The 18,694-nt window shown below is 34.4% G+C and overlaps 1 protein-coding gene across 3 annotated transcripts in view; it reads left to right on the forward strand.

Annotated features, from left to right (window-relative positions):
* Nucleotides 1-18,694, forward strand: part of Acn (apoptotic chromatin condensation inducer acinus) — a 108,041-nt gene that overhangs the window by 56,770 nt on the left and 32,577 nt on the right. For all 3 annotated transcript variants that reach the window (XR_004757459.2, XR_004757460.2, XM_035354321.2), the window contains exons 6-9: nt 55-121; nt 4,015-4,925; nt 5,837-5,894; nt 6,044-6,098. Coding sequence is in view for 1 of the 3 variants with exons in the window: in XM_035354321.2 (XP_035210212.1) it covers nt 55-121; nt 4,015-4,925; nt 5,837-5,894; nt 6,044-6,098 (1,091 nt within the window). In the remaining 2 variants the exon portion in view is untranslated. The remainder of the gene's footprint in view (nt 1-54; nt 122-4,014; nt 4,926-5,836; nt 5,895-6,043; nt 6,099-18,694) is intronic.

Consider the following 18,694-nt stretch of genomic DNA (forward strand, 5'->3'; position numbering starts at 1 on the left):
ATGTATTTTATGTGAATTTTTCATAACTAATAAACAGATTATATATTTTTATAGTGATATTCAAATTTCATGCAATCAAGAATCTTCTTCAAATATGGATTCTACTACTCCAGTACAATCTGTGAGTTCTTTTTTCCTGTTTTACTGATGTTTTTGAGCTCGTTTATGTTTTTTATATGAACATTTAAGAAATATGCATTAAAACTCAATTGTCTCAATTTATACATTAAAAAAAATTGTTAAAAATTTTCTGTTATTTTATCTTTGGTGTGGAAGAGTAATTTATGATTTTTCTCAAGCTGTCGGTTTTATAATTGACTGAAATCCTACTTTTTCTAACTTGGTGAATAGGAGCAAGTGCCTTTACAAGATTTTGTTTTTAATAAGTAGCATGTTTAAATTGTGATGCCGCTCAAGTGGGATAATTGGCAATCTTATTATTCCAACCGGGAAATTATTATTTACTGAGATTTTACTGTTAACACTTATACCAACTGGGGTATTATTATTAACACTTATCCCTTAGTAATTCTGACTGCTGCTGTGCTGAAGGGCATGGAGTAAAAGAAGATATTGCGGGCCAGTTTGATGCGTTTTTGAAAAATCTCCAATTCACCAAATGGGTTACTTTGCGAATTTGAATGAATACTGCAAACATACAAAGAATTCATATCTAAAACAGAAGTTCAAGAAAAACAACAAAAAAGTATTGAAAGTTAATAACTATATATTTTTATGAGATCAACAATATTAAGTCTTTTCATAAAACTATATATCATTTTTAAGACAGTAGCAAAAGGGTGTGAAATATTTTATAAAAAAAATTAAGAAACTGTAATAAGCAATAAATAAGGGGAAAAAATTTATTCATATATGAGCAAAAACTTTTAAAAAAATGCTTTAAGCGAAATGAAGATAAATTCAAAATTTCGATTAACTGAAACATCAGCCATAGTATAATAAAAAACAAAATAGTGGTAAAACAATTTTAACTATGAAATTAATATTTTTACAATAAATTTTTATTTTTAATAAACAGTAAAAAACCACATTTGTTTATGTCTATACTAAATATAATACAGTCAAAAGTCTTTAATCCGGACTCGTCGGGACTTCGGCGATTCCGGATTATAGATCATCAGTTTAAATCTGGTAAGATGGCATGCAGAAATTATAAAATTAAAAATATGAAACCATAATTTATAAAATAATGAGCAATTATGATCTAAAGGGTATTAAAATTTACAAAAAAAGAAGCTTAATATTTATTTGTTTACTTTATTAAACATTTCTTTCAACGCGCGCATGTGTAAAGCATACCTTACGCATAGCCGAAATTAGAAAATTGCAGCCAGAAAACTATTTGATTTGTATTCGTGGTATTTATAATGACGAGGAATTTGATTTAAATCATATCAAAGACGGAGTATATCGAGATTAAATACTACGTTTAGTAAGGAGTTATAAGCCGAATAAAATAAAAACATCTGCCCTGAAGATAACGATAGTGCTGACAGATCAACTTCCAGTTCATTGCCGCCACGACGTCCCCCCCCCCCCGCGCAGAAGAGCGTAAAATTGATAAGCAGATTTCGGAACGGTTAGATAAAGAAAGGATATGGCTTTATCCATTTTTTGTAGCAATTCGTTTTTTGTTTGATGGACATCAAAACATACTTTCGTTTTCTAGATCCTTTGGGAGCTTCAACATCGGAAATTCTATTTGACATAATCGAAAGTTTAAGCGTACTTTTATAAAATTGCTCTTACAGTCTGCAAAAAATAATAAGCCGGATCCAATTCGAAGATTAAGGAACAACGCAATCATCAACATTAACTGAAATAGATAATTAGATAATTTTAGCTTATACCATCCGTCATACATTAAACGCGCACGCGAAAACGTATTCTGCGTCTGCGCAAACGCAGATGCGCAGTCGTAAATGTCTTGCGCGCACGCTTAAAACGCCTATGCGCATGCGTCAACGCGTCGCATGCGCAGAAAGATTTTAGCTTTGAGGTCCGGATTATAGATCATTCCGGATTATGGGTGTCCGAATTAACGACTTTTGACTGTAATACAATGAAGATAAAATTTAAATGGCGCGCTCACTTCAACCATGCACTGAATCACATATAATGTACTTGCATCTAATGAAAATTACTTTTATTGTGATTTATATTTAAATCAAAATCTGTATTAATCAGTTCCCATAATTCAATTCAACTGTATTAATCAATCATCCATAATAAACTGATTCATGCATTTCTAACTCTACAGATATGTTAGGTAAAGGATCAGACTGACAGGTATTCCTCGGAAAACCAAGAGCCCTTTCTCACACTCTTTTTGACATTGTGCTTGGAAGGACTGGATACACACCTCCAATCACACAAATCTGTCGTATCTTAACTTTCAACTAATTTCATGTTATTTTTACACTTGGGGGCATTCGTACACATTCGGAATCAAACTATTAATTCATGCACCATTCTATCGCACATTTTCCACCCTTATTGTATTGTGTAACCAAATTAAATAACCAAAATCTACATACTAATTCAGAAGTCAAATAACAAAAATCAGCGTTATATTTTCAAAATTTCACTGGACTGCTTTCGATGGCTTTACCGAACTACCATCATCAGCTGCAAAAGCGCAAAATTCGCTTATTTTACATCAGCCAAGGTTGGAAATATAATGTTTATAGCTTGGCTTTCGCCACTGCATAGAAAAAAATCTTTTAATTATGCGAATTTACAATTACCAATACAGTCAAAAGTCGTTAATTCGGACACCCATAATCCGGAATGATCTATAATCCGGACCTCAAAGCTAAAATCTTTCTGCGCATGCGCCGCGTTGACGCATGCTCATAGGCGTTTTACGCGTCCGCGCAAGACATTTACGACTGCGCATATGTGTCTGCGCAAGTGCAGAATACGTTTTTGCGTCGGACGGCATAAGCTAAAATTATCTAATTATCTATTTCAGTTAATGTTGATGATTGCGTTGTTCCTTAATCTTCGAATTGCATCCGGCTTATTATTTTTTGCAGACTGTAAGAGCAATTTTATAAAAGTACGCTTGAACTTTCGATTATGTCAAATAGAATTTCCGATGCTGGAGCTCCCAAAGGATCTAGAAAACGAAAGTATGATTCGATGTCCATCAAACAAAAAACGAATTGCTACAAAAAATGGCTAAAGGTATATCCTTTGTTTATCTAACCGTTCCGAAATCTGTTTATCAATTTCACGCTGGTCTGCGTGATGGGGGGGGGATGTCGCGGCGCGCAATGAACTGGAAGTTGATCTGTCACCACTATCGTTATCTTCAGGGCAGATGTTTTTATTTTATTCGGCTTATAATTCCTTATTAAATGTAGTATTTAATCTCGATATACTCCGTCTTTGATATGATTTAAATCAAATTCCTCGTCATTATAAATTTCACGAATACAAATCAAATAGTTTTCTGGTTGCAATTTTCTAATTTCGGCTATGCGTAAGGTACGCATGCGCGCGTTGAAAGAAATGTTTAATAAAGTAAACAAATAAATATTAAGCTTCTTTTTTTGTAAATTTTGATACCCTTTAGATCATAATTGCTCATTATTTTATAAATTACGGTTTCATATTTTTAATTTTATAATTTCTGCATGCCATCTTGCCAGATTTAGACTGATGATCTATAATCCGGAAAAATCGATAATCCGGAATCGCCGAAGTCCCGACGAGTCCGGATAAAGACTTTTGACTGTATTTAATGTTTACTGTAGCTTATTTTATGACTTAGTGTATATATTTTGCTCTTAATATTATCATTATTGAATGACTCAAAAATTTTATTTGATAAATCCTTATAAAGTTTAATATGTTTAGAAATATAAGTGAAAACTTTTATAATATTTTTGAAAATTACTTTGTTTTCCAGTGCTTTCAGTAAAGAACTGCTTGTAAAAATCAATATTTTGTGTATGAATACAGAACAGTTATTCTTTTTTATTTCAGGTGCCTTACTCTTTATCTGATATTCAGTTACCAGAAAGTCCTGGAAGTATTTCTAAATCTGTGTCTCAAATATCATCTGATGTTTCAAGTGCATCCCATGTAACCTCAGAAAAGAATGACATTGAATCAACAGAGAAGAATTCGGAAACTCAGTTGCATTCAAATGGTATTACCTCACCCGGTATAGTTGTTTCCAGTAGTAATAAGAATGCATCTAAGAGACGGAACTCTAATTCCGATTCTGAAGATCCTACCGGTGAATCATGCGATACACCAAATTCTGTAAATTCAGTTAACTGTAGTGATGAAAAACAAAAGATTGGAAATTCTCAAAAGAACAGTTTGAGTGATACATCTCAGGCACTAGAACATAAAACTAAAAAAGATAATGCTGTACGTGAAGAGGAAAAGATAATTCCAAAAGCAGATGTAGAGCCTACAAAAGAGCAATCAAGAGAGTCATCAAAAGAAAAAGAGAGTGCAAGAAGATCTAGGTCTTCTTCAGAAGACAGTGATAATGGGCGAAGTCCTGATTCTGGTAAAGCACATGCTCAAAAGGTAAAATCTGTTAGTGATGGTTCAGACGATGAAATTAAGAAAAGCAAACGAAACAAGAGTAGTTCCAGTGATAGTTCACAGAACAGTGAAAGTAGCCAAGATCGCAATTTCAATAAAAGTAAATCAGTTGGTCACAGAGATTCTAGTGTTAATTCTAATTCTAGTTCTGTGCCTGATACAGAAAAAACTAAGAATAATTCTACGAATAATGCTGAACATATGTTGAAGTATGCAAATGCTGCATCATCCAAGCAGAAGCTTAAAATAAAGCGTGACAATATTTTAATTTCAAAAACTAAGGCAGTACCTAAGGAGACTTCTAAAGAAAGTGGAGCTCTAAAAGATACTCAAAGGTATTAAAGATTTCTTTGTTATATTTTTTATATAAACTTAAAAAATTCGTACATTATTTCTCAATTGGCAGTACAGCAATTTTAGTAACTGCTCGCTTAGTAGTGGCTATTTTTAAACAAAAAAAATTGAAATGGCTATAAAACTTAGAATGTAAATCTTTTTAAATAATGTTTGAAATGAACTGCCCAGATGGGAAAATAGTTAGTGATTCTGCTATACCGAAGGGCTCGGATTTCAATCTCGAAGAAGGCATGGATGTAAATTGTCTGTTTCTTCATCGGAGGCAACGATGGCTGCCTATTAACCCATTTTGTGTGGTCTATCTAACATACGCAACTATGTTGCTTAGCAGTAATATGAATAATAGTAATAACGATTTAATATAAAAACTTCATAAATGCAGTGTTGTCAACTAATGTGTTGAGGGATATGTAGATGTCTTAGCACATAAGAGATATTTATACAAGTTGATTGCAAATAAGTTGACTAAGTTAAAAATCTGTTCTAATAAAAATATACCAATCCATACATTATATGAAAAATTTTTTTCCTTTGTGTCACTTAAAAGTGGTGATTGTAAACGGGTACTAATACCTGCCCCGCTTTTAAATGGCAATCTGTGAAACGGGTACAAATACCCGCTCTCGCTCATAATGTGTTAAGTGCCTTCATAATAAAATGACCACCGCTTCTGGTCTTAGTAGTGGCTAGTGCCTGCCATTTAAAAAAAAAGTTTGAAATGAAATAAAACAGAAAAACAATCCTTGTAGTTAAAGAAAGTAAATAATTAAACTTAACATTTTGTGTTTAAATTTATAACATAAATGAAACTCAGAAATTCATTTATAATGTTTGTAACTTCGATCATTTATAATTTTTTAAAAATTATTTTCAATTATTTCCTTTTTAGTTCAAATGTTCCTGCATCACCATCATCTAATTCTTCAGTTAAAGATGATGTGCCAAAAGTAAGTAATTTTAATTAATAGAATACTTTTCGATAATAAAGCTTTGTCTTCCTTATTTAATTGCAGAAGGGGAAGATGATTTGTAATTAGACATGGCAGCTTACTTTCTTCGCATTGAAATTTAAAAGCAATATTTTATTCATTTCTAGGTTGCCGATGATATACTAAAAGCAACTTATTCTTCTAGGAAAGTCTGCTTATCAGGTAAGCGAATTAAATGTAGTTTCTTGCAGAAAATAAAAGATCATTTAAAATTTGTTTCACCATTCTGTTAAAATGCTGTATTCATTCTGGAAAATACTGCCCTCTTCCCCGCCCCCAGATTTCCTCTGTGTTTGTCATTTTAAAAGATAAAAACTAAAATTATATGATGTATGTGGTTTTTATGGTACATTCTGATTATCCACACCCCTACTAAAAAGGTTATAAACTTTATCTGATACTTAGCCTTAGAGAGCATTTACACATTCATTAGCGAATCCAAGAGAAAATTTGTTGAAAATATAAAGATTTGTCCTGAGAAAACATAACATTATTATTTCAGTATTGTCAAATGTAACAACTATCTTGAGTTAAGTAAGTTCACTTAAAATTAAACTGTGGTGTCACATGGGTTTCGTGGATGAATTCTCACCATTAAAATTTCTAACTTTTAAAACAGACAGACATAGTTTGTTCTATCTTATCACTTGTGAGGGGTTAATAAAATCATTCGCCAGTCGCCTGAATCTGGCTAAAACGTAAGCTTCCTTCAAACTGTTATAAATTCAAACAATTTAACTTATCCTAAGAGGCTATGAGATTGTGAGTGAGATGGAATCTTCTAACCTACCAAATTAACACTATTTTTGTGCTAATGTATTGAGTTTGAGACCTGTATTATGTGTCCTAACAGAAACTTTCCATGGCAGTGCAGTGTTGGCAGGATTACTGAAAACCTCATGTACAACTATGCATGATTCTTCTGACTTCTAAGTAAAACTGCATATTGCTCAAATTTTTCTGACATGAAGGAACATCATGGTAAACTGAGGCAAATAGAAAAGATGTAAATTAAGTAATATTTGCTTAATAAAACTTGAATGCCGCAGCATTTGGGTTTACATCTGTTTCAAGAATGCATCTAGTGCTGTGTATTTTTTTACATTCTTTTTCTGTATGAAATGTGTATTTTAAAGTTTTTAATTGTATTTCTCCCCATGTATGGAGTGATCTGTTTTCACTTAACATCAGTAAATTGCAAACTGTGTTTCTTTTTATGTGCACACAACCTCAGCTCCTAAGTCTTGAAATGAAAAGGAGGCATGGGCAAAAATAGCGTTAAACGGCTTTAAGTGAGCCATATTATGTGCATAGAAAGTTAAGCCCAAGATTTCAATGAACACTGCAGTATGCAGTTCACTGCTATGTTAAAATGCTGAAATTCCCATAGAAGGGTTCATAATCTACATTCATGTCTGCAAAAGTGTCCGTCAATCATGGGTTACCATATAAATTTTTTGGTGTCATCAGGTGGCCACATGAATGTTTTAGCAACATGGCACAGTGCCTCATTAATACATAATGTTCCTGCCGAAGATAGCTCAAACTTATTTAGTGAAACTTAAATTCAGTAAGTGGACTGTAATATTAACAATAACAAATTTATTGTAACAAAAACAACATTATTGAATACTAGCACATGCGTGTGCTTATAGTTACCTATGTAACCTAGCTAAAAGCGAGCAACCATATGCTCTTACATCAAGTCAAAAATCATACATACTAATTAGGCAAAAACGAAATAACTTTAGGGTTACACTAAAGCCAAACTCTGCTTGGCATAAAACTATGCTGCCAAGTAATACTCTTTCAGACACTGAACATCCCACCCGGTGTTGAAATATTAATTTCAATACAATAAGTAAAATTCAAGAAAGTAATAAATGTTCATACAATACAAAATGATATAATGTAAATTAATGCACAAATTATAATACGTGTAATTACAATGTCAAAAGCACAAATATGATAGATTTCAATTCAAACCTTCAAATAAACATAAAAAATTCGTACATTATTTCTCAATTGGCAGTACAGCAATTTTAGTAACTGCTCGTTTATAAATACCATTTTTGGTTTTGACGGAGACAACTCGCACAAGGTTTTCCTTCCCATAAAACACATTCACAAGTCTCCCTAACAACCATTTGCAGGTAGGAAGATTTTCTTCCTTGATCACTACCATATCCCCTATTTTAATATTTTGTTTAGCAATCATCCATTTATTTCTTTGAATCAAAGTGCTCAAGTAATTATTAGTCCAGTTCTTCCATATATTTTGTACCATTTTTGTAGTTTTTTTGCCATAAACTAAGTCTGTTATTATCTACTTCTGTTAAACTGGGTTCAGTTATTGAATTGATCGGTCGATCTATAATGAAATGATCAGGGGTCAAAACATTTAAATCATCAATATTAGAAGTTAACGGTGTAAGAGGGCGAGAATTTAAGATTCCCTCTACTTGAACTGTTACTGTCAAAAATTCTTCGTAGGTTAATACTGAATCGCCTGCTGTTCGTTTAAAATGAAATTAAAAAGATTTTACTCTTGCTTCAGATAGGCCATTAAAATTTGGTGCTCTTGGGGGTATAAACTTCCATAGTACGCCTTCCTCGGCTAGAAAATTAGCTGAAGTTCCATTCTGCTTTAGAAAAATACTCATTAATTTTTTAATTTCTGTATTTCCACTGACAAAGTTTTTTTGCATTGTCACTAAATATTTTTTCTGGTTTACGTCGTTGGGCAAAGAACCTCTTCAGACAAGCAATGAATGCTTCTGCGGTTAAGTCATTGACAATCTCTAGACGGATTGCCTTTGTCACCATACAAACAAAAATACAAACATATACCTTATGATAGTTACTCTTGCGTTGCCCTTTGTACTTTATCAAAAATGGGCTGTAATAATCAATATCACAACAATTAAATGTAAAGTTAATATTAATTCTGTCTTTAGGTAATTCTCCCATTAGTTGTTGAGAAATTATAGGTTTTTCCTTAAAGCAAATTATGCAGTTTTGGACTATCTTTCTAGCTATATTCCTGCCATTAATGGGCCAATAAATTTGCCTAATAGAATTTAGTAATGATTGTGGAATTTAGTAATGATTGTATATTGCAATGTATCTTCTGTGGAACAATAAGAAGGATTTCTTATTGTTCCACAACATACCTAACGTCTTCACAGTTGTATTACTATTACGATCAAATGAAAAATTCTGTAAATCAGAGTTCTGCGAATCAAAACTAGTACACCACTTGTGTAGCTTCATTCCTCCTCTTTGGAGCAATTCTATCAAATCTTTCTGGAGCTTAATGCATTCCTTCAAATTCGAAGATCCAGTAAGATAGTCGTCTACATAGAAATCTTCCAAGACCACTTTCGATGCTATAGGAAACTCCTTTTCTTCATCCTTTGCTAACTGTTGAAGAGTCCTTTGTGCCAAATATGGAGCATATGCTGTGCCATAAATTACTGTTTTGAGTTTGTATATTTCTATAGGCTTATCTTCATCTTCCTTCCAAAGTATTTTTTGATATTTGGTCTGCGATGGCAATATTTCAATTTGTCGACACATCTTCTCAATATCTGCAGTAAATGCATAAATGTGTTTTCTAAACCGTATCATGATGGAAAAAAGTTCCTCTTGAATCATTCCACCTTTACATAATATGTCGTTCAATGAACAACCGTTAGTAGTTTTGGCACTCGTGTCGAACATGACGCGTAACTTTGTTGTTTTACTATCAGGTTTCAGCACACCATGATGAGGAAGAAAATATCCTCCTTCAGTTTCGGAATAGTCTTCCATCTTTTCCAAATGATTTAACGATTCATGTTCCCTTAAAAATGAAACGTAAAGTTCTTTCATTACAAAATCACTTGACAAACATTTCCACAATTGATTCAGTCTTTTTTCAGCGATTTCTTTTGAATCCCCTAATTGTATGTTTTCACCAATATCTGGCTTGAACGGCATTTTAACCACATATCTTCCATCCACATGTCGGTAAAATGAGTTTTCAAAAAGTTCATTGCAGTAATTTAATTCAGAATTAACAGTAGGTTTAGTTTCATTTACTTCTTCAACTTCCCAGAATGATTTTACTAAGTTATTTAACGAATTAATCTCTGTTGACACAAAACAATAATTTAAGTCATAATTTTTTACATGTGGAATTCTAATGCTTTCAGAAACTAAAAAGCCGAAGCAGCTGTTTTGAAGAAGTAACTCATTATCTTCTAAACGTATTTTATCTGTTTTTAAAAATTCAAAAAATAATTCTGCTCCTAATAATAAATCTACCTTTTTTGCCTTGAAAAATTCGTTATCAGCTAACTTTATTCCTTTAGGAATATTTAATTTCGAAATATCAATAGATTTTGATGGTGTCATGTCAGTTATTTTGGGAACAACTAACAACTCTATTTCCCATTCATTTTCCTTTTCTAAGTTCGATAAACGCATCTTTATTTGTGATTTAACATTCAAAGTAGTGTTGCCTTTTCCACTAACTGGAATAAATGCTCGTTCTTTTTTTATTCCTAATGAGTTCATAACACCTACAGTACAAAAATTAGAAGTCGAAGCTGAATCAAGCAGGGCTCTAAAAGAAATTCGTTCATCATAAACATCGGGAAGATAAACAATCGCTGTATTTATTAACACAAATTTAGATTTATTTGCAGCTGCTGTCAAAGTTGTGTGGGGGGAAGAGGTGCAGTCCTCTTTCCCATTCACTGACAAAAGGTTCAAGGTCAATTCATTGTGTTTTTCCTCAGTTTTATGCAAAAGCGTATGATGTGTGTCTTTCTTACAGACATAACAACTGAATTTAGCTTTACACTGTGGTGATAATACCTGTGATGGAGAAAGGCATTTAATGCATAATTTATATTCCTTAACAAAATCATACAGCTCAGAAACAGAAATGCTCTTAAATTTCGAACAATGATAAATTGGGTGCGGTTCTTTACACATAATACACTTTCAAAAAGGGTTTGTTTTAGTTACCAAGGATTTTGAATTTCTAGAATGACTTAATTGATTTGATACTTTAGTACCATAGCTCTGCTTAGGAAAACTAACTTTGTTTATTTCTTCAGGAACGCGAATTCTGTCTTCGAGAAATTCCAAAAATTATCAAGTTTAAGAATTTCATTTGATTTTACATTTAGTTCAAATGCTTTTCAAGATTCTCTATCTAATTTATGCAATAAAATATTTAATATCAAAACATCAGATAAATTATTTCTATCAAATTCTAATACACTTAAAGATCTCAAACATCTTTTAACATTATCTACTAGTGATCTCAACTGAGAAGGTGAGTCATTTATTTTTTTCAAAGTTCAACAAATTATTAATAAAGGTATCAACTACTGCTCTTTTGTTTTCATATCTGCTTTCAAGTGCTGAAAATAGCGACTCAAATGTATCCTGACATGATTCTAACATTTTTGCTTCACCCTTAAGTGATGCTTTCAAATAAAACAGTTTCTCAGTATCATTTAAATCATTATAATTATTAATCATAGACATAAATTGCATTTTAAAATTTTTAAAATCTTCATATTTACCATAAAATTGAGGAAGAGGTAAATCAGGCAGTTTAAAATTTGATTTAGAAACAGTTTTGGTTTCAAATTTATCTTTATTATTTGTTTCACAATTAGAAAGAAAAATTCTAAATCTTACTTTGAACTCTTCGATTCTTTCTTCCAATTCTTGTGTAATGCTTAGATTATCTTCCAAGTCAATTTCCTATGGTAAATTGGTGTACTGTGTCATAGTGGCTATGAGTTGTTTAACCCGAGATTTTAATTCCAACAAAGAATCCAATTTAGTCTTCATAATAACATCATGGTTGAGTTTATTCTCCTCCATTTTATACTCATCAAGGAATTTTATCAAAGCTTCGAGTTTCGTTTTCTCTACACCGCATTGGCAATTCAATGAAACAATATTAGTAGCCATATTCTTCTCCGACTAACTTGACCAAACTGTTCCTGCCGAAGATAGCTCGAACTTATTTAATGAAACTTAACTTCAGTAAGTGGACTGTAATATTAACAATAACAAATTTATTTTAACAAAAACAACATTATTGAATACTAGCACACACATGTGCTTATAGTTACCTATGTAACCTAGCTAAAAGCGAGCAACCATATGCTCTTACATCAAGTCAAAAATCATACATACTAATTAGGCAAAAACGAAATAACTTTAGGGTTACACTAAAGCCAAACTCTGCTTGGCATAAAACTATGCTGCCAAGCAATACTCTTTCAGACACCGAACACGTATGTGCCTTTTTTCACTGTGGAGGGTGGATAATGAAAAAGTGTTGTTTTAATATATCCTGCGAACTTATATACATAAGTAAGGGTGGTAATATTTTCAGTTCAAAAATTTGGTAGTGAGTTTTCAATGAATAAGCATGAATTAGTGTCCCCACAACATATTTTTAGAACAATAACTCTTGGATGAAACTTAAAAAAAGTCCATTTTCCGTGTTCAAACTTTTTACATTCTTATAAAGAGCTGATTAGATTTTGGGTAAAATTGGGCAACTGGAAGCCTGTAAAAGTCATTAATGGATAACCAGATGGGATACTTGAAGCCCATAACTGTTTTTAATGAAAAACTATATTACAAAATAACCCAAACTTTTCAATTATAGTCCTTAAGCTTTTTATATGAATGAGAACAGCATATAAATTTTGGCTAAAATTAATGAAGTAATACTTAACTTGAGGCTTTGAACGGATGCTTTTATTATTAAAAAGAAAAGAAAAGAAACGTCTTAAGTTCTTTATTTAAAATTGGTATGTGATTGAGAACAACATACAGTAATCCGGACTTGTCGGGACTTCGGCGATTCCGGATTAGGGGTTTTTTCAGATTATAGATCATCAATTTAAATCTGGTAAGACGGCGTGCAAAAATTATACAATTAAAAATATGAAACCGTAATTTATGAAATAAAGAGTAATTATGATCTAAGGGGGATCAAATTTTACAAAAACAAAAACAAAAAAAAAAAAAAGGTTAATATTTATTTCTTTACTTTATTAAACATTTCTTTCAATGCGCGCATGCATAAAGTTTGTGTCTTTGAGGTCCGGATTATAGATCATTCCGGACTGTTCTGCCCAGTCTGTTGACGTCTGGATTATGGACTTAGTACTGTATTATGTTTATAAACATTGAATATAGTCTTAAAATTATGTTAAATGCAACAAAAATAAGCTTATCGTGAAGATGAGCTGTGATTACCAAGCAGTTAAATGTATTAGCATCAGTCCTCAATTTTGTGTTCATTTCATATTTGTGCTGATTTTTATAAAAGAAAACTGTTAAATACACTTCCAATTTTTATTTAAAAAGTAATTTTAAATTATTGATACCATGAAAATAGTTTATTTTTCATCAAAAAAAGTAATACAGTACAAAGTCCGCAATCCAAACGTCCATTATCCGAAATGATCTATAATCCGGACCTCAAAGCCACAAACTTTACGCATGTGTGTAAAGAATGCGCGTACATTACATTTGTTGAAAGAAATGTTTAATAAAGTAAACAAATAAATATTAAGCTTTTTGTAAAATTTGATACCCCTTAGATCATAATTGCTCTTTATTTCATAAATTACGATTTCATATTTTTAATTGTATAATTTCTGCATGCCATCTTGCCAGATTTAAATTGATGATCTATAATCTGGAATCGCCGAAGTCCCGACTTGTCCAGATTACAGACCTTGTACTGTAATATAGAAAATATTAATTTCTAATTTAATAAATATGGTAACTCTTAACATTCTGTTTAGAATTCCAAAGATATGCTGCTTTTAAAAATTTTACGAATGTTTAGTCATGGATTTGTGAATCCAAAACATAAACAGAGGATGTACTACAATTTATTCACTATTTTGAAATCAAAGCATCAGAAGGGTTGTGTGAATGAGCACGTATAGTTATCATTGTCCATTGCATGGGAGAATAGAATAATAAAAAATAAGTAGTACATGTGTATATGAAACCATATATATGTATATGAAAGTGCATGTTATCATTAGAACATTAAAGAATAGTTTAAAAAATGTAAATAAAATATTAATAGTATAAATAACATACATAAAATAATACGTAAGTCATGGCAACTATTTTTTTTTCTTGAAGATACCAGTCTGGTTGGAAAATGTGTCATATACAGGCAAAAGAACAAGGGCTTAACTACATGTGTGGACAATGAATAGCACTGAAATATCGTAACACACGAATTTATTACAGTAGTATACAGGGCAGTATGGCCTTTACCGTGCAAAAGAATAATAACACAATACACATAAAGTTGACATGACAAATCTGGGCTTGAAGACCCTCAATGCAGTTCCCTGCTATTGTCACCACACACTGCCAACAATGTGGTAGGCACTGAATACCATCAGCCTCAGCATTTGGCGCACCATGTGTGAATCGGGTCATCTGTTGGCGCACAGCATTATCAATGTCCTCTGATGTTGCAAGCCGCCTACTACGTATTGGATCCTTAATCTTGGGAATGAGATCAAAGTCACAGGGCAAAAGGTCAGGTAAGTACGGTGGGTGCTCCAATTCTTCTCATCCCCAGCGTCAGAGTAGCTGCCGTACATACTCTGCATTATGTGGTCTTGCATTGTTGTGTAAAATTATTGCACTGTCCGCAAAATCCGGACGTTTAACCCGAACACCACGTCGTACCTGTCGCAGCAGGAAGTCCCTGTCGTACTGTGCGGTCACTGTTCTGCCATGAGGAACAAAGTGGCAAACAATGACACCCCTGACATCATACGCGATAATCACCATCAAACCATCAAGGATTCTAACGGACCTTCTGCTGCCTTGGTGATCCAAGGTGTCGTCACTTTGCGGACTGACGTTTCAGTTCTGGTTCGTATGCCCCGGCCCAAAGTTCATCGATGGTGATTATTCGTGACAAGAATTGATCGCTGTCCTGTTGCCAGCGTGCAAAGTGGTCGGAGCATATTGCATAGCCCACTTTTGAACTTCCGTCAGTGCATGCGGTACCCACTGCGAAGTGATTTTGCGTAGCTGTAGCTCATTACGCAATATCCTGTGGACAGTGCATTTCTCGATGCCACTTGCCCTCTCTAACTCCAGTAATGTCCATCGTCTGTCTTCATCCATAAGGTGCTCGATGATGGTACATGCCAAGTTGGTGCGCTCACTCACTGGTTGTCCCCGAACGTTGCTCATCACAGGTTGACACGTCCTTGCTGAAACTTTCCTACCCACCGTGCTACTGTATGATATGGTAGGGCATTATTCCCAAGGGCTTCTACTAATTCACTGTGACATTCTATCGCATTTCTCCCTCGGAGAATGGCTATTTTGATGTAAGCACGCTGCTAAACACGGGTTACTTCCATCTCGCACGACACTCATCAACTGATTGATTTCAGAGCCCTTGCTACCACAGAGCAATCTGTTGTTCTGCATACACACTATGCGTGCAGAACTTCCACACGACGCATATACGTTTTCTGATCCGTTCACATATCTACTAGAAAAAAATAGTTGCCATGACTTTTGCTCCAACCCTCGTATAAATATATGTGATGTGTGTAAGATACGTAGATGTAACTAAAGTGTACATACTGTAAATATGTAACTCTTTTATTCTTATAACAACTTTTCTTTTATAACAAGGTATGTAACTCACCTCTGACAATAGCTTCTCTTTACTTAATCTTTATAAATGTTGATGAACACCTGTGCAGTTGGATGGAGGTGAAGAAGATGAGGATCATTTACTGCACAAGTTCAATAAGAGCTTTACTGCTTCTCAGATGACGCCTCATCGTCAGGTGCTAGGGGCACTAGATTGTCACAGGCAGCTTCAGATAGAGCTGGGGTAGCTGCAGGAGGGGGCGTAGAGGCAACATGAGGAGCTTCTGTAGAACGTTTTCGGCGCACAATGAACATTGTGATGGGGAGTTGTTTCAGAGGGGAGTTGTGATGAGAACACTGTGATGGGGAGTTGTTTTTTCTTCTGAGCAAAGATGCCCTTGTACAGTGCCATTACACTGTCAATATGGTTACCGAATTCCATGACTGACCATGAATTCTTCGTCAGTTAGGGGATTTGAGTGGCACTCGATCAGTGTGTTCACTGTTCCATCATCATGTCGGAGAACCCTTCAGCGGCTACCAGCCGATCCAGCCTCACAGCGTTATCAATGGCGGAGTGGTGAACTTCGTCAGGCATAAATCCCTCATAGTCATGGGTGATATTTTTTGGCCACAATGTCATCTAACTTTCAATCAGTGTCTGCTCTTTCATCTCATTAAGAGGATTCTGAATGTTGACCAGGCACATTGCAATGTTGTATCCCCGGCAATAGTTCTTCAGGCTGAAGGCCACGTTGTCTTCATCGATGAGTCCCTCCATCGTGCACCTCGTGTAGAGGGCCTTGAAGGCTCGAATGACCCCCCCCCCCCGATCCATGGGTTGCATAAGGGAAGTGGTGTTGGGGGCAGGAACTCCACTTGAACCCTGTCATAATGGAGACTGTTTGCATGTCCACCTGCACAGTCTATGAAGAGGCAACTTCTTTTCAGTGAGGTACAGCTTCACCTGCGGTATAAAGCAGTTTACGAACCAGTCGAGTGAGAGGGCTTTTGTTATCCATGCCTTTTTGTTGTGCATCCAGTAGATGAGCAGCAAGGCTTTGTTTTTGTTTTTCAAAGCCGGAGGATTCAGGGACTTGTAAATTATGCTGGGCTTGAGCATGGAGCCTGCAGCATTCCCACACATGAGGAGAGCTACTCGATCTTTGTGGGCCTTGCGCCCTGGCCTCTTCAATTCATCCTTATAAAGGAATGTCCGCCCCTTCCAGAAGAAGCCAGTCTCATCCATGTCAAAGACTTGTTCTGGGATATAACCACCCTCATCAAATTATCTTTGGAAACTCTTCCTTGACATAACGAAGAGCTGCCTAACCACCCTCATCAAATTATCTTCGGAAACTCTTCCTCGACGTAACGAAGAGCTGCCTCTTGATCTGCTGAAGAGGCCTCCCCATACAAAGGGAAGTTGCGAAGGCCAAATCTCCTCTTGACTTTCTCGAACCAGCCCTTGCTTGCAGCATAACCATGTTTTTCTCATGGAGTAGGATCACTCAAGGCACTGGTACTAGACTAAGGTACATTTTCATCGTCGTCATCTTTGTTTGACTCTCCTTCAGGAACGAGGCTATTATACCAGGCTTTGGCTTTAGTCCGAATCATACTGGTATCGAGACTAACCTTTTCCTGACAGTCCAATATCCACACTGATAAGGTATTCTCCATTTTCAAACTTTGCTTATTACGAAAAGTTTCAACTCGCCTAGTGTCCTCAGAAAACAATATTGAGGCAGTTTTATGGATATTCACTTCATCTCTTTTTATATAGTGAAACGTCGATTCTTTTAATCCGCAATGGCATGCAACAGACGCATAGCTATGGCCTGCCTTAAGCATGTCCAATAAATTAACTTTCTCATTCACTGTCATCATTTTTCTCTTCTTCTTGGGTTTACTAGAGGATTTAGAGGGTGGCAGACATTTAAGCTGCGTTCAGATGTGGGCGTAAGGCACATAGAGGCATAGTCATAAGGGCATAAACTACAGGACATCCGTTCACACCTGCGAGACAGGGGTCTAAGCTGTGGCCAATGAGAGAAGCTAAATTTGCGCATGCGTGGATGTGTCTACACCTTTCGCGCGCTGTTTTCTAGCTCAATTGATTTCTCGCGCTTGCTCTGCTCGTTTTCGTTATTTTGTGTCATATCTTTTTCAGCTCACCACAAAGTTTTACTGGTTCAACAGAATGCTCTTTTATCTTCCCTTCTTATAAGCCAAGAGGCAACGGAAGAAGGTAAAAAAAAAAAAGAAAGAAAAATAACGAAATGGTCTAGAGATATTTTTTTGAAAGACCAGTACTTGGTTGGCACATATATTTCTGTGCAAAGCAGTATGGAATATTTCTGCATTGTACTGTAGTACTCTCTATACTATAAACATGCACATGCATATATATATATATATATATATAAAACCTTCTTCAATTTTTATATATAATTTCTCCTAGGAAACATACGATATTCTAAATATGCCTAATGAAAAAAAATCTTGCGGATAACTAACAGATAGCTTGTATATAATATTTTTCCATTTTGCAGGTGTGAAAGCAGTTAAGATAAAAACAGTACTTACCATACATTATTATTTTTTACAATTTTGAATCAAAAGGAACATGTTTCTGTGACAGTGAAACGTGTTCTTAGCACTCCTTATTCACTGTCCCTGTTGATCACTATAGTAGTTTGCTGCGCTACCAGTATCAATTATCACTATTACTAGTATCCCACAACTAGTCACAATGACCAGCAACCACAACTAGTACAATACTAGGAAACATTCACACAACAATGTATTTTATGCCCAATCATTACATACATTTTGCTGTGTTGCCAGCTGTTTGTATACATCTATTTCTAATAATTTGCATGTAAAAGCCGCACCCCTGAATTTAATTTCAACATATGCTGTCATTTCTATTTACGACCAAATCTCAAAAGTAATTTCACATTGACAAATTTTAGATACCCAAGTCTATACATCAAAATTATAAACATTCGTACCTTATCCAGGAATTTGTACCAGAGAAATAGCATGAATTTAATGATCAAAATTCCATTCAA

The sequence above is a fragment of the Stegodyphus dumicola genome, chromosome 1 (genome assembly GCF_044657685.1).
Source record: "Stegodyphus dumicola isolate Sdum_Otavi_A_Nest chromosome 1, ASM4465768v1".
Lineage (NCBI taxonomy): Eukaryota > Metazoa > Arthropoda > Arachnida > Araneae > Eresidae > Stegodyphus > Stegodyphus dumicola.